This window comes from Mizuhopecten yessoensis, unplaced genomic scaffold, assembly GCF_002113885.1.
Source record: "Mizuhopecten yessoensis strain PY_sf001 unplaced genomic scaffold, ASM211388v2 scaffold523, whole genome shotgun sequence".
In the NCBI taxonomy this organism is placed as follows: Eukaryota; Metazoa; Mollusca; class Bivalvia; order Pectinida; family Pectinidae; genus Mizuhopecten; species Mizuhopecten yessoensis.
In genome coordinates this window covers 1557282-1573978 of record NW_018403589.1, presented here as the reverse complement: position 1 = coordinate 1573978, position 16697 = coordinate 1557282, and the positions used below count along the sequence as shown (strand labels likewise).

General features: G+C 36.0%; 1 protein-coding gene across 1 annotated transcript in view; it reads right to left on the bottom strand.

Moving 5' to 3' along the window:
* LOC110450546 (cilia- and flagella-associated protein 74-like) overlaps window positions 1-16697 on the bottom strand; it is a 49567-nt gene that overhangs the window by 25011 nt on the left and 7859 nt on the right. The window contains exons 8-26 of the mRNA XM_021498119.1: window positions 14893-14995; window positions 14502-14659; window positions 14057-14189; window positions 12926-13039; window positions 12106-12220; window positions 11465-11589; window positions 11130-11249; window positions 10430-10548; window positions 7927-7993; window positions 7113-7202; window positions 6526-6699; window positions 4697-4796; window positions 4214-4321; window positions 3523-3722; window positions 2212-2333; window positions 1561-1689; window positions 1048-1135; window positions 684-748; window positions 245-353 (exon numbers count right to left, since the gene is read on the bottom strand). Coding sequence (XP_021353794.1) covers window positions 245-353; window positions 684-748; window positions 1048-1135; window positions 1561-1689; window positions 2212-2333; window positions 3523-3722; window positions 4214-4321; window positions 4697-4796; window positions 6526-6699; window positions 7113-7202; window positions 7927-7993; window positions 10430-10548; window positions 11130-11249; window positions 11465-11589; window positions 12106-12220; window positions 12926-13039; window positions 14057-14189; window positions 14502-14659; window positions 14893-14995 — 2239 coding nt within the window. The remainder of the gene's footprint in view (window positions 1-244; window positions 354-683; window positions 749-1047; window positions 1136-1560; window positions 1690-2211; window positions 2334-3522; window positions 3723-4213; window positions 4322-4696; window positions 4797-6525; window positions 6700-7112; window positions 7203-7926; window positions 7994-10429; window positions 10549-11129; window positions 11250-11464; window positions 11590-12105; window positions 12221-12925; window positions 13040-14056; window positions 14190-14501; window positions 14660-14892; window positions 14996-16697) is intronic.

Sequence of the window (16697 nt, the reverse complement as noted above, 5' to 3'; positions counted from 1 at the left end):
GGGAGTCCCACAAATCTGTAAACTTACATCGGGGAGTCCCACAAATCTGTAAACTTACATCGGGGAGTCCCACAAATCTGTAAACTTACATCAGGGAGTCCCACAAATCTGTAAACTTACATTGGGGAGTCCCACAAATCTGTAAACTTACATCGGGGAGTCCCACAAATCTGTAATCTTACATCGGGGAGTCCCACAAATCTGTAAACTTACATCGGGGAGTCCCACTAATCTTTAAACTTACGTCGGGGAGTCCCACAAATCCATACTCCTGGGGAAGGATTGATTTGTTTGTGAGTTTAATGGTTGTCTTCACCGACTCATAAATGGTACAGCATCCAAAATCAATACTGGTCGTGTCAAACTCCATGTCAGAGGTCGTCACCACAGCTTGTACAGTGAAAGGTACAGGGGCAGTCTGAAACACAATCAGGCATCATATCTTAATACAATGTCAATACTGGTCGTGTCAAACTCCATGTCAGAGGTCATCACCACAGCTTGTACAATGAAAGGTACAGGGGCAGTCTGAAACACAATCAGGCATCATATCTTAATACAAAGTCAATACTGGTCGTGTCAAACTCCATGTCAGAGGTCATCACCACAGCTTGTACAGTGAAAGGTACAGGGGCAGTCTGAAACACAATCAGGTATCATATCTTAATACAATGTCAATACTGGTCGTGTCAAACTCCATGTCAGAGGTCGTCACCACAGCTTGTACAGTGAAAGGTACAGGGGCAGTCTGAAACACGATCAGGCATCATATCTTAATACAAAGTCAATACTGGTGGTGTCAAACTCCATGTCAGAGGTCATCACCACAGCTGATTTGATCGTTTTTTTAATTACTCAAATCAATAACCGTAGTTCCAGGTACGAGGTAATATGATAAAAAGTGTTGTCTATCAAAATAATTCTCTATAATGTTTTAATCTATCTAAGGATTGACACTGAATGGATTTCTCCAAACAGAGATGGAGACAGAGAAACCTATAATAAGGTATATAACTTATAAGAGTATATCTACAGGTCTATACTGACCTGATCTGCTACTCTTATGGTCATTGGAGCTTCCAGTACACCTGTCTCTTTGTCAAAGTACTTGCCAGCCTCTTCAAACAGACTTTTTCTATCAATAAAAATTGAGAAACATCTTCTAGGTTAGCAAATAATAATATATAAATAAGTGGATGTCCCAGTTACATTAATATCACCTACTACGTACCTACACAATAAGAACTCAAAACCAGCAGCATGTATTTATTGGAAATCATATTTTCCAATATCTGTGTCAGAAACAGAGTTTTGTCTTTGATTTTCCAGTGTTAATTATTTCAATATAAGACACATTTCCCTGTATTCTTTTTTATCTTATGTGGGAAGCATTTTGTTGGATTGTGTATTACTTTCATACTGGTAAATGTCACTGTTACTTAAACCATTAGAAATGTAATGAATTTTTGTATTGAATTTGTTGATCAACTTTATATAGTTTATAGGAAACTATCATGATGCGATAAATTATAATTAGAAAATGGGCTTGAATCAACAAACCTGGGCAGGAACTTAAGCTGAGCTGAGAACTGAGACTGTGCCTGTATGTAGCCTGTTTTAGGGAGTAGTTCCAGATGATTCCTCAACTCCTTACAAACTTCAAACTTTAAACGTAAAGCTGTTGTTGCTCTGTAAAACACGCAAAAATTCTGTCAGGAGGATATAATATCAAAGTCATCAATTGAATAAATTATTGATAGAACAAAATACAGGCAAAATGATGATCTGATTATTGCTTTGCAGGTACTTTGGATTTTTTTATTACTACATGTATCTAGTTGGCATATATCAGACAAAACGAAAGTAATGAAGAGACAATTATGCAGTAGTCCTTCATTTCCTTTATAGTATACATCCCAAAACAGAATAAGGTATTATTTTATTCCTGATGATGATAACTAATTGAGTGATGTTTTTTGGGTTTTTTCACATATAACATATAACATATAATTATAACATACAAGTTTATTTACTAACTTGTACTGGTATAAAACTACATTAATTTCATACTACAATGTACCATTAATCACTTACAACTTCCAATTTATAAAAACAATCACAGACTTCAGCAAATGACATAATTTGTATAATATAGTTCGTTTTCTGAAAATATGCTACAGAATAAACTTAAGTGGTAGGAGAGATTCTGACCTGTTGTTGACGATGACGGTGTCCTGGTAGAGGCGGTCATACATACAGATACGTAGGTCAATGGTCTGCCTCTCCACCCACACAGGTACATCAATAGCATTGGCTAGAGCCTGCACTGAGATCTGTACACAGAGAAAACTCTACTGAATATCTATATGATTTTTTTACTTTATACACAAACAATGTACGCATTCAACGTTTCAAGACTGACTGATCGCTTTGTCAAGCTGTCACTGAATGAACAATTTGTATTGTTTACCTGTACAACGATGTGACCAAATTGTATTAATTTCTTATGTCACTTAACCCGGATGTTCGCCTATCGATAGATCTAGAGAGCGTATACACGCTGTATCGAATAGGTTAATAATTACTGGTAGAGTGTAGATCTGGCCCCCTCTCCTGTTCTGACAGTATTGGGTAATACAGATGGCTCATCTGATGTCCCCCCCCCTCATCTCTGTTCATGTATTGAGTTTATTTGTAAAGTAAAACTTTGATATTACATGTTTCCAAATTGATGAATCTCATTGAAGTCTACTAATTATCTATATGTGTCGACATATATAAGACACAAGTTTTAAAGTTGTTTTTTATGTACTATACTGATACAACCTCACACTTGATGTAATAGACTGACACAACCTCACACTTGATGAAATAGACTAACACAACCTCACACTTGATGTAATAGACTCACACAACCTCATACTTGATGTAATGGCTGACACAACCTCACACTTGATTTAATAGACTCACACAACCTCACACTTGATGAAATTGACAGACACAACCTCACACTTGATGTAATAGACTGAAACAACCTCACACTTGATATAATAGACTCACACAACCTCACACTTGATCTGATAGACTGACACAACCTCACACTTGATGTAATATACTCACACAACCTCACACTTGATGTTATAGACTCACACAACCTCACACTTGATGTAATATACTCACACAACCTCACACTTGATGTAATAGACTGACACAACCTCACACTTGATGTAATATACTCACACAACCTCACACTTGATGTAATAGACTCACACAACCTCACACTTGATGTAATATACTCACACAACCTCACACTTGATGTAATATACTCACACAACCTCACACTTGATGTAATAGACTGACATAACCTCACACTTGATGTAATAGACTGACACAACCTCACACTTGATGTAACAGACTCACACAACCTCACACTTGATTTAATAGACTGACACAACCTCACACTTGATGTACTATACTGACACGACCTCACACTTGATGTAATGGTTGATTAAGTTTACTCACACTTTCTGAGAGAGGATCTGAGAAGCTGATGAGGAACTCGGAGTCGACCCTTCCTGGTATTGTTGGCTGCCAGATGATCTCCAGTTTGACGGAGGAGAATGGCTCGAGTTCTCCTACAGCCAACTGACCAATCTTCATTCCATCTAGGGCCCCATAGTCTTCCATTACACTGACCACCAGCTCCGGGGACTCAGCAATCACTGGACACATACAAATAAATCTTCATTGCAACTTGAAGAGTATAAAAAATCAAATGAATATCTCATGTTTCGTTTTTTTGAAAAGTTGGGGATAGTAGAAAACTAAAATTGACATTTGAATATGCAAGTCTACAGTATTAAAATTACAGATACCGAGTTAGTTAGAACATAACCATGATATTTTTGTTGAATATAAGCTGTGCTAAAAAGACTTCCTTTACTTGTTAATGGTAAATTTATCGAGGTCACCACTTTTATGTAAGAATAATTAAACTTAAGCAAGGTCACAACCTTTTATTTTGGATGTTGATTTTAACATTACCGAGGTCAACACCTTTAATGCCTAAATCATCTATGAATGACCTTTAGCTTTCAAAGTAACGTTACCAATTGAAGAACGATATACTCTTATGATCTGGGAATCCTGATCAAGGTAATGACTTAAACCTGTGATCATGATTTAATTAAACCATGTAGTCAGTCAGCCTCACCATTCTCCTCGCCCTCAGCAGGCTGTTCCCCCTCTACAGCACTCAGGCCCTCCACCTGGTGTCCTTCCTCTGATCCACCTCCCACATCTTGGCTGGCTTTGTCCAGATCTTAAAATATAATCCATTATTAACAGGTAAGTCCATTTCATGGCTTCTCATGTGAAATAAAACTTTTTCAGGAAAGATTCAGTGTACTAGATTTGGAAAAACATATTCATATATGTTTAAGTGTAATGTAGATATCTTGTACACAGGTACTACTTCAAAAGTAGTCAAGTTTGAACTTTGACCCTTTAACCTTGTTTGTAACCACTAAAAAATGCAAAACGTTATCAGGTGTAGATATCTTGATAACTATACACCCCCCCCCCCCTTTAATAGCAAAACAAAGGGGTATAATAAATAAGACCATCAGTTTGATCCCTAAGACTCATTTGCCTTAAACAGATTACAGAATCATATGTTGACCCCACAAACACACACCATCTAAGGGCTTTTTGGCAGGTGGCTGTTCCTTGGTATCTTTCTTGACCATCACAGAGGCAGAGTCCGGACTATTAGCCTGGGTAGTGTCAGCTGTCGTCTGTAAGTTACATAAGTAAAATAAGTAAAATACAGATAAAAGAAAAACATTATTAGAAAGGTTATGTATCACAACCAGTAAGTGTTTATGTATGACATTTCAGTGGCTAGTACGATACGTACCGTGTCACCTTCATCAGACAAATGTACACAATGGTATAAAATATGTTCCAGATACGCTATAAGCTCTAATGTACCCTAATTAGTTGTTATACATGTATGAAATGACGTATCATACCGACAATTTGATTCGGCTATGCTTTGTTAAAACCTGGTCATAGATGTGTGAGAGTCTATGAGCCCCAAATGGACTCCCCATATGAGGTAAAAAAAAAAAAACAGGTACAAAACAGGTAAAAACCAGGCAAAACATGTGTAAAACTTAGCAAACCATACTTAACTGCACCTAATTAAAATTTGATTTCTCTGTGAGTATTTCAAGCTACTAATATAGCAAAACTACCATCCTGCATGTTGACTTCATAGCAACAATGTCATGTCCTAATGTCTGTTATCTTAAATCTAGCATCATTACAGGAGGCAGCATGGAAAATACGGCAATCATGAATTCACTACTTTACCCAGAAATCAGGTGATTATTATTGATTGAATTGTCGGTGTTGTTTATTTCTCACGCTTACATATACCAGCCATTTGAGAGATGTTTAAATTGTCAGCGCTGTTTATTTCTCACATTAACATACCAGCCATTTGAGAGACGTTTAAATTGTCAGCGCTGTTTATTTCTCACATTAACATACCAGCCTTCCCAGAGACGTTTAAATTGTCAGCGCTGTTTATTTCTCACATTAACATACCAGCCTTCCCAGAGACGTTTAAATTGTCAGCGCTGTTTATTTCTCACATTAACATACCAGCCTTCCCAGAGACGTTTAAATTGTCAGCGCTGTTTATTTCTCACATTAACATACCAGCCTTCCCAGAGACGTTTAAATTGTCAGCGCTGTTTATTTCTCACATTAACATACCAGCCTTCCCAGAGACGTTTAAATTGTCAGCGCTGTTTATTTCTCACATTAACATACCAGCCTTCCCAGAGACGTTTAAATTGTCAGCGCTGTTTATTTCTCACATTAACATACCAGCCTTCCCAGAGACGTTTAAATTGTCAGCGCTGTTTATTTCTCACATTAACATACCAGCCTTCCCAGAGACGTTTAAATTGTCAGCGCTGTTTATTTCTCACATTAACATACCAGCCTTCCCAGAGACGTTTAAATTGTCAGCGCTGTTTATTTCTCACATTAACATACCAGCCTTCCCAGAGACGTTTAAATTGTCAGCGCTGTTTATTTCTCACATTAACATACCAGCCTTCCCAGAGACGTTTAAATTGTCAGCGCTGTTTATTTCTCACATTAACATACCAGCCTTCCCAGAGACGTTTAAATTGTCAGCGCTGTTTATTTCTCACATTAACATACCAGCCTTCCCAGAGACGTTTAAATTGTCAGCGTTGTTTATTTCTCACATTAACATACCAGCCTTCCCAGAGACGTTTAAATTGTCAGCGTTGTTTATTTCTCACGTTAACATACCAGCCTTCCCAGAGATGTTTAAATTGTCAATGTTGTTTATTTCTCACATTAACATACCAGCCTTCCCAGAGACGTTTAAATTGTCAGCGTTGTTTATTTCTCACGTTAACATACCAGCCTTCCCAGAGATATTTAAATTGTCAATGTTGTTTATTTCTCACATTAACATACCAGCCTTCCCAGAGATGTTTCTGCTGCACTCTCTGACCTCTGCTTTGACCCTGTGACCTTGAAGAACTCAAACTTTGTCCCTAGGGCACCTTTGTTTGTCAGTGTGAATGTACGCTTTAAAGTCTCGCCAATGACCGTGGTCCCAAACTCGATCACGCTGGTGTCCACTGACAACTACATTGTAAAGAAAGTAAATATAGAGGTTATATAACAGATTAACAGAAAATAGTCATAACATGTATACAATTGTCCTTCCAAAACACGTAATTGTAAACCTGCAAATTATATGTTAACAATACGCTTTTCCATGTCTCCTTGGATGTTTAAAAAAGAAATACAAATTGAAGCTGGAATTGCAAAATATACTTAAAAACATTTAACACTTTTTATAAATGTTGTACTTATAAATGTGTATTTAATCAAGTAATGTTGAATGTTTAAACCACATTAGAGATATTACAAGTTCATTAACACCAGTATTATTGACTTTAGATTGATTCAAGAATGCTATTATTTTACAAACAAAAAATTAATCAGTTTAAACAGCTTAGGTATTGTATTATGAGATCATTGTAAAAACAACTTACATCACATTTCTTGGTGCTACAGTGTAGTGGGATGGAGAAGGGGCCGGTCTGTGAGAGGAAGTTCACCTCACCCACGAGATCCTCATTTATCTGAAACATACAGGAACATTACCATCACATTCGGGAGCACATTAACTCATCATTGTCAGACTGCAATTATCAATTAACACTACAATAAACTCTTACCATCGCCCTATAACAGTTCTGTCTTACTCCCAGACTATATATCAGTTTTCTCTACAATAAACTCCTATCATCAGCCTATAAGTCACTCCTTACTCCCAGACTATATATCAGTTTTCTCTACAATAAACTCCTATCATCAGCCTATAAGTTTCTCCTAACTCCCAGACTATATATCAGTTTTCTCTACAATAAACTCCTATCATCAGCCTATAAGTCACTCCTTAATCCCAGACTATATATCAGTTTTCTCTGCAATAAACTCCTATCATCAGCCTATAAGTTACTCCTTACTACCAGACTATATATCAGTTTTCTCTGCAATAAACTCCTATCATCAGCGTATAAGTCACTCCTTACTCCCCGACTATATATCAGTTTTCTCTGCAATAAACTCCTATCATCAGCTTATAAGTCACTCCTTACTCCCCGACTATATATCAGTTTTCTCTGCAATAAACTCCTATCATCAGCTTATAAGTCACTCCTTACTCCCAGACTGTATATCAGTTTTCTCTACAATAAACTCCTATCATCAGCCTATAAGTTACTCCTTACTTCCAGTCTATATGTCAGTTTTCCCTTATCATCAGTCTGTACAATTTATTTCCCATTGTTCATGATCACTTACCATAGGTTTGAAGGTAACCAGCATCTCACATGTGAGACCAGCGGACATCTGGCCTGGAGGGTCAAACCTACAGATGAAGCATATCATGTATGTAAATACACCTAGTACAGGGAAACATTCTGCATTCGAATGACACATGTTTATAAAGATATAAATGAAATTATATACAAGATGTGTACTTTGTTGTTGGTTTTTAGCTTCTTCCTTACATCGTTTTACACATGTAAACAGTTTTCACATAGTCTTACTTTTCAACCAGGTATAACATTGCAGTTTTTTTCCAAACAATTATATCACAACAGTGCATATCAATTAGATATAAATCAAAGTCTACATGTGTTTGTCCAAACCAAATCCTGCTCGATGAGCTCTATTACACAAACTCAATAAACCATTTACTTACACAATTTCTATGAGCCCTTTACTTACACAATCTCTATGAGCCCTTTACTTACACAATCTCACCAAGCCCTTTACTAACACAATCTCACTGAGCCCTTTATTTACACGATCTCTATGAGTCATTTATTTACACAATCTCTATGAGCTCTTTACGTATATGTAATCTCTACGGGCCTTGTCCTTACACAATCTCTATGAGCCCTTTACTTACACAATTTCTATGAGCCCTTTACTTACACAATCTCTGAGCCATTTACTTACACAATCACTATGAGCCCTGTGTACTTAAACAATCTCTATAAGCCCTTTACTTACACATCATATTTATGAGCCCTTTACTTACACAATCTCTATGTGCTCTTTACTTACACAATCTCTATGAGCTCTTTACTTACACAATCTCTATGAGCTCTTTACTTACACAATCACTATGAGCTCTTTACGTATATGTAATCTCTACGGGCCTTGTCCTTACACAATCTCTATGAGCCCTTTACTTACACAATCTCTATGAGCTCTTTACTTACACAATCTCTACGAGCTCTTTACTTACACAATCTCTATGAGCTCTTTACATATATGTAATCTCTACGGGCCTTGTCCTTACAAAATCTCTATGAGGTCTTTACTTACATAATCTCTATGAGCCCTTTACTTACACAATCTCTGAGCCATTTACTTACACAATCACTATGAGACCTGTGTACTTAAACAATCTCTATAAGCCCTTTCCTTACACATCATATTTATGAGCCCTTTACTTACACAATCTCTATGAGCTCTTTACTTACACAATCTCTATGAGCTCTTTACGTATATGTAATCTCTACGGGCCTTGTCCTTACAAAATCTCTATGAGGTCTTTACTTACACAATCTCTATGAGCCCTTTACTTACACAATCTCTGAGCCATTTACTTACACAATCACTATGAGCCCTGTGTACTTAAACAATCTCTATAAGCCCTTTACTTACACATCATATTTATGAGCCCTTTACTACACAATCTCTATGAGCCCTTTACTTACACATACTCTAAGCCTTCTACTTTAACTATCTCTACGAGCCCTTTACTTAAACAAACTCTATGAAGTCCTGTACTTACACAATCTCAATAAGCCCTGAACATACACAATCTATATGAGCCCTTTACTTACACAAATCATTGAGCCCTGTACTCACACATTATCTCTTTGAGCACTTTACTAACACATTATATCTATGAGCCCTTTACTTACACATTATATTTATTAGCACTTTACTTACACAATCTGTATGAGATCTTTACTTACACTATCTGTATGAGATCTTTACTTACACAATCTTTATGAGCCCTTTACTTACACATTATCTTTATGAGCCTTTTACTTACACACTTAATTTATGAGCCCTTTACTTCCACATTATATTAATGAGCCCTTCACTTACACAATCTGTATGAGATCTTTACTTACACAATCTCTATGAGCCCTTTACTTACACATTATCTTTATGAGCCCTTTACTTACAAAGTATATTTATGAGCCCTTTACTTACACAATCTCTATGAGCCCTTTACTTACACATTATCTTTATGAGCCCTTTACTTACACAGTATATTTATGAGCCCTTTACTTACACAATCTCTATGATCCTTGTACTTACACAATCTCTTTGAGCCCTTTACTTACACATTATATTTATGAGCCCTTTACTTACACAGTACATTAATGAGCCCTGTACTTACACAATCTCTTTGATCCCTTTACTTACACATTATATTTATGAGCCCTTTACTTACTCATTATATTTATGAGCCCTTTACTTACACAATCTGTATGAGATATTTACTTACACAATCTCTATGAGCCCTTTACTTACACATTATCTTTATGAGCCCTTTACTTATACAGTAGATTAATAAGCCCTTTACTTGCACAGTATATTTATGAGCCCTTTACTTACACAATCTCTATGATCCTTGTACTTACACATTATCTTGTTGAGCCCTTTACTTACACATTATATTTATGAGTCCTTTACTTACACATTAATGAGGTCTTTACTTGCACAATCTCACTGAGCCCTTTACTTACACAATCTGTATGAGCCCTTTACTTACACAATCTCTATGAAGTCCTTGAGGCGCTCTGTGATGTTGATGTATCTACAGTAGTTGACAGTATATGACACGTTAGTCAGAGTGACCTTCTTCTTGTATGTGTGTCCGACAACAAAGTCCTGTAATCACACAACACCTAGCATTATACAAATACCAGGAAACCTTTTTCTAAAACTGATGAAATATTTTACAGACAATATGATCATATCCTACATTAAATCCATCTTGTTTTTCTAAATTTAGTTCAAGGAATTCAAAATCCAACTCTTAACCTTAAGAACAATAGATTCATGCTTGTTACTGTATTTGACCACAAATAAGACCCAACTGGTAAATAAGCCCCTCCCCACTTTGACAACAGTCCTAGGAGTAGTAAATTTAGAGTGAATTAATGAGTTACTTAAAGCATATACTCAAACCAAAAACGATGAAATATAAAAATTGCAACAGCTAGGGAATTGAAATTATGCCTAATATGTTTTCTTTCTTTTCTTCCTTCTTTCTCTTTCCGGAGGTGTCTCTCTATGCACCCGTCCTCATGTGACGCTTGCTGTTGCAAGGACATTAAACCCCAAACAAACAAATCCTAAAATTCCTACATAATTGCCAAACCATCTTAATTTACAGCACATGATGATGGCTGGATATCCTAATGTTGCATTCAGTAACGAGGAATCAGGTACACAGATTAGCTACACACCTTAAAGTGGATGTCATCTGGCTTGCTATAGAAGGGACAGCCCTGGAACTCGCGTCCTGCAGCCACCTGCTTTAGGATGATACCAGACCGGTGTTTGTCTAGCACTTTGGTCATTATCTCCTGGAAAAAGGTGAAGTTTCATATTCATGAGCAAAAATAGGTAAGTTCTTTCACAAAATAATTCTCTCTTAATAAAGAGTTTTCTTTTTTGAGTTTTGTACATATCATCAATGAAAAATTTGATACTTGATACTACAAACTCTGACAATCTTTTTTATCTTTAATTTACATAAGTTCCACATATTGCCTTTAGATCATTATTGTTGTACCCTTACCCTGTCCATCTTGGTTGCCCCTGGTAACTTGAGTGTTGACTCAGAGTCCTTAGGAACCTTGTAAGGCTTGTGTTGATCCCAAAGACCCTCAAACTCTGGTTCAGCTAAATCAAACTTTTGTTCCTCTGTTTGAAATTAAGAAATATTATCCATTAAGTATTTGATTTTATCACATTTTATGTTTAATGATATACCAAAAAAATACCTCGGCGATTTGATGCGATTTTGAGGTGATCATAAGGTCTGAAAATAGAAAAATACTTCCAAATGAAGTACATTTACTCTTTCTTTCTCTCTCCCTCACTGTCACTATCTCTTTCTTGCTTGATTGATCAGCTTCCAGTTTCTAAAATGTTTTTAAGGGCCAAGTATACTCTGAATATCTTTAAACTGCACAGATGACCACCAAGTACCTAAAAGAAACTTCTTGTTAACTGCAAAATGATCAAAGGATCACGGCGATCCAGCTATAATTGTATGTTTGAAAAAAAAAAAAGGTTGATAACTCAAGATAGCCCTACCCATTTTCATCAAGGCATCTTTCATAAGAATTACTTATGCATCATTTTGCTTTCTTTAAAAAAAATAGATATTTAAGAGTAACTAAAGCCTGGATTAAGCCTGGATTACTCTTCACTAACCATCACTCTCAGCATCACTGGAGTCACTAGAATCTGGAAGTGGGGTCGGCTTCTCGATCTCCGAGTCCTTAGTCAGAGCGTCCACCTCCTGGTCAGCAGCGTCCTCCGCCATCTTCTGTAAGGTCAACAATAGGTATCGATATACATTGAGATCTCCTTAAAACAGTTGTAATTGAGGCAAGATATGTTGATCATTGAAGCTCGGGGGGCATAAGATAAAAGTTTGTCAATCTGTAAGAGTTCATTTAATTGTCCTAACTGGAACTTAAACTTTTTTTCACCCTTGTTATTTTCTAAATCTGAACATGAAAATATAATTTTCAAAAGATTTTTGATGTTTTTTTAGGATTTTACATTACAATATTAAAAAAAATATTAAACAAAAATAAGTGTTGTAGTAAAAGACCAAAAATGCTAGCTTAATTAGCTCGAACAAAAGATTAATTTCACATTCAAACTCCCTTGCAATGCTGAGCTAATCTTAAAACCTGATAGAAATACATAACTGAAATAAATTTTATTCCAATAAATAATAAACTTGATATTAATTTATCAAATCCAAATTTTCGGTAAGATATATACATGTTTATATGTATATCACAAAATATATTAGTATCAAATGAATGTGGAGACTATATGGTCTAGTTTTAGTTTTGCTAATGAATATATAAATAGTTCTTTTTAAATGTGCCAACATTTCCCCTTTAAATATCCTTGCATCTGTACTGTTGATAATTTAAAAGAAACATGGTGAAGAATTTAAATATGAGATAACAGCCATTATTGTGGGCTGCTATCAGAACCATGACAAACTGTTTACCTCGATGTCAGCCATGTCAAATCTCACACCCGCCACTTCTGTCTCATCAAACAGCGAGGTTCCATCCATCTCCTTAAACACCCTCAGTGGCTTCTTCTTCACGGGACCCACAACCTTAACATAAAAGGAATACATGTTTTATTGTCAAATGGGACACTGTTTGATTATCCTTGTGGTTTATACCCACCGACTGGTATTCAATAAGTAATACATTTTAAAGAATTTAATTGAAATTATAGTAAGGGGCATATTGTTCACTACCACGCAAAGAGTGACCAACCAAGCAGTCAGATAAAACAACAAGATTTAATTTAGTCATCAATAGGATTTTATTATAATTAAACTTTTAAGTTTTCTTCATTAGAAGCAAATCACAGAGTCATGCAGATAATTATAACGTCAGTACAATCATATTTTGGCAATTAAAAGTAAAGTACAGCTCCTATATGTTATTTGCTGCAGGTTGGTTACGTTGTAGGTTGAGACTAAACTCATTCACCCCTGAAGACTCATTTGAACTCTTCCAATTTAAAAGTTGGAGAAGTTTATTATGAAATCGCAGGGGTGAATAAGTTAAGGACCCCTGTACCATTGCACTGTGGTTTTTACTATAGACAGTAAACTCCCCTTAATTTTGCTTTGGATAAAATGGTGTTTTTTTTATCTTTATAAAACTGTAGTGAAATTGGTACAGTGCATGCTCGTTGACCTATATAGTAGCTCATGATCAGCTGGTTAAAGAGATGGTATAACAACCTGAGGTCCAGGGTTCGAATCCTGCTCTGGCCCAGCTACATTTTCCCACTCAGAATACTGATCATGATTAAATTCTGTTTATTTCATCTCTTTCAATTTCCATAAAAAAAAATCTGAAGTGATTTGGCAAAGTTAAAGTCATGCTGGATGATCAGTTTCAAATGCATAATTAGAGTTTTTGGCAGTGGCACAGGGATTGATCTTAAGATATTTCATTATATCATGGCCTTCTGAGACTAAGGTAAGTTTTTTTTTATAAAATACTGCAAACAATATGTATGAATTACAGTAATCAGTATCCATCTTTTTTGAAGAATCAAAGGATAACAAACTGTAGACATTAAAGTTATATCTTCAATGATCATGATAAAATACCTTTTCCTTCTCCTTCTTTGGGTCGACCCATAGATTGGGAAGCTGTTTCTTTCTCTTCCTCATACGATCTTCCTCCACTAAGATCTTATCCATGATAGCAGACTGCTTGGATTTCTGTTCTACATGAAAATCTCTGTAACATCAAACATAAATATGGTTTTACCATACAACCACTTAGTTCAGTGTATAGTGTCTTTCTGGTGTAGTCGTGATGATTATAATCAACTTTGGTTGACTGTTTTGTTTGCTATACTGTACGTCTTAATATCTTGTAGATTTCTTTTCTTGTCTTGAAGTATTTTTCGACCTGTGTAACTGTTTAATACTATGAATTTTAACATGAAAAACACAAATACCTAGTTATCTAAGAAAAAATTGATCTGACGTAATGAGGAAACTTGTATAGTGAGATTTCATAGGAATCAACTACAAAGGTTCACTGTACGTTTTAGCTCGGTCAAAGTCCTGGAGGCGTTTACGGATGAGCAGGACCTCGTCCGGGTTTCCCCCTTCGGACAGGATCCGTCGTCTCTCCAACTCCTCCTTCTGTTTGTCCTCTTTCTCCAGGGCTTTGTCTCTGGCGTGGAGGGCCTTCAGGTTCTCCTAAAACACAAACACAATCACTTTCCTATGTTTATTCGAGTATCCAGTAACAGAAAACTACCAGATTTTACAGAAAATGGGGTTAATATATAATTAATAATAAAAAGGGTTTATAATTATACATGAGTATCATCATATGTATTAACTATCTTAATCAGTTCATGTGCTAGTGGCTGTGAAGAGCATAGAATAGTTAAGGTGTATACTGGGCATGAAGAGTGTGATATACATACCCTGTTTGCTGTTATGTCTCCTTTCAATTTCAGCAACATGTCCATTTTTTTCTGCATGTTTTCCTTATAACGAATGTTCTCTTCCTCTTGACGCACTTTATGTCTGGAATGAAAATTGGCAGTCATGTTATTTTTCTTAAACAAACAATCATTTAAATCCTGAACCCTAAGATTTCTTATTTTCTTATAAGTATCACTAAAAAGAGACACATGAGGCCTGTATTACCACCAGTTTTTTATTCCTTATCTGAACTAGAAAAGAAGATGAAAATGCTATTGTAGATTTGAACCCTTGGTGGCCATCTAAGATTTCTTATTACAATGACATCACTCGGTCAGAACACTTCAACAGTCCTAAGGACAGATCAGACATTAGATTTATTATTGCGAATCAACCCTTAGTCTACACAAAGACTATTAATACTGTGAAATCAGATATTTTCGTGGGGCCCAACTTTCATGGTTTCCCGACAAAACATCATTTCGATGGCAAATAAATTCATGGATAACAAGTACCCACTCAAACAGAAATTACTTTCTATCAAACTTGTAATTACTTCGTGGACATATGAATTTGTGGATGAAGATTACCCACGAAATCAATGAAATAAAAAATCCCACGAAAATCAGTGATTTCACAATAAATGTTTTAGTTTTGAAAGTTTATACAGTAGAATCATTTTATACTCCACCATTTGTCCTGCAAAAGTTGGCGCTACAACAAGGTTTGTTGATATATTGAGGGAAATGTATAAAGGAATTCAAAAGAAAAAGATGCCTGGAAGATATACATTATTGACCATAAGTAAATTGTGAATGATATGAGGGGCATTAACATTATACCAAGGTCTCCGTGTATAGTGACAAACTAACATTATACCAAGGTCTCCGTGTAGTGTGACAAACTAACATTATACCAAGGACTCCGTGTATAGTGACAAACTAACATCGTACCAAGGACTCCGTGTATAGTGACAAACTAAAATTGTATCAAGGTCTCCGTGTATAGTGACAAACTAACATCATACCAAGGTCTCCGTGTATAGTTACAAACTAACATTATACCAAGGTCTCCTTGTATAGTGAAAAACTAACATTATACCAAGGTCTCCTTGTATAGTGAAAAACTAACATTATACCAAGGTCTCCACGTATAGCGACACAATAACATTATACCAAGGTCTCCGTGTAGAGTGACAAACTAACATTATACAAAGGTCTCCGTGTATAGTGACAAACTAACATCGTACCAAGGACTCCGTGTATAGTGACAAACTAACATCATACCAAGGTCTCCGTGTATAGTTACAAACTAACATTGTACCAAGGTCTCCGTGTATAGTGACAAACTATCATTGTACCAAGGTCTCCGTGTATAGTGACAAACTAACATCGTACCAAGGTCTCCGTGTATAGTGACAAACTAATATTATTCCATTGTCTCCGTGTACAGTGACAAACTAACATTATATCAAGGTCTCCGTGTATAGTGACAAACTAATATTGTACCAAGGTCTCTGTGTATAGTGACAAACTAACATTATACCAAGGTCTCCGTATATAGGGACAAACTAACATTATACCAAGGTCTCCGTGTATAGTGACAAACTAACATTATACCAAGGTCTCCGTGTATAGTGACAAACTAACATTATACCAAGGTCTCCGTGTATAGTGACAAACTAACATTATACCAAGGTCTCCGTGTATAGTGACAAACTAACATTATACCAAGGTCTCCGTGTATAGTGACAAACTAACATTATACCAAGGTCTCCGTGTATAGTGACAAACTAACATTATAC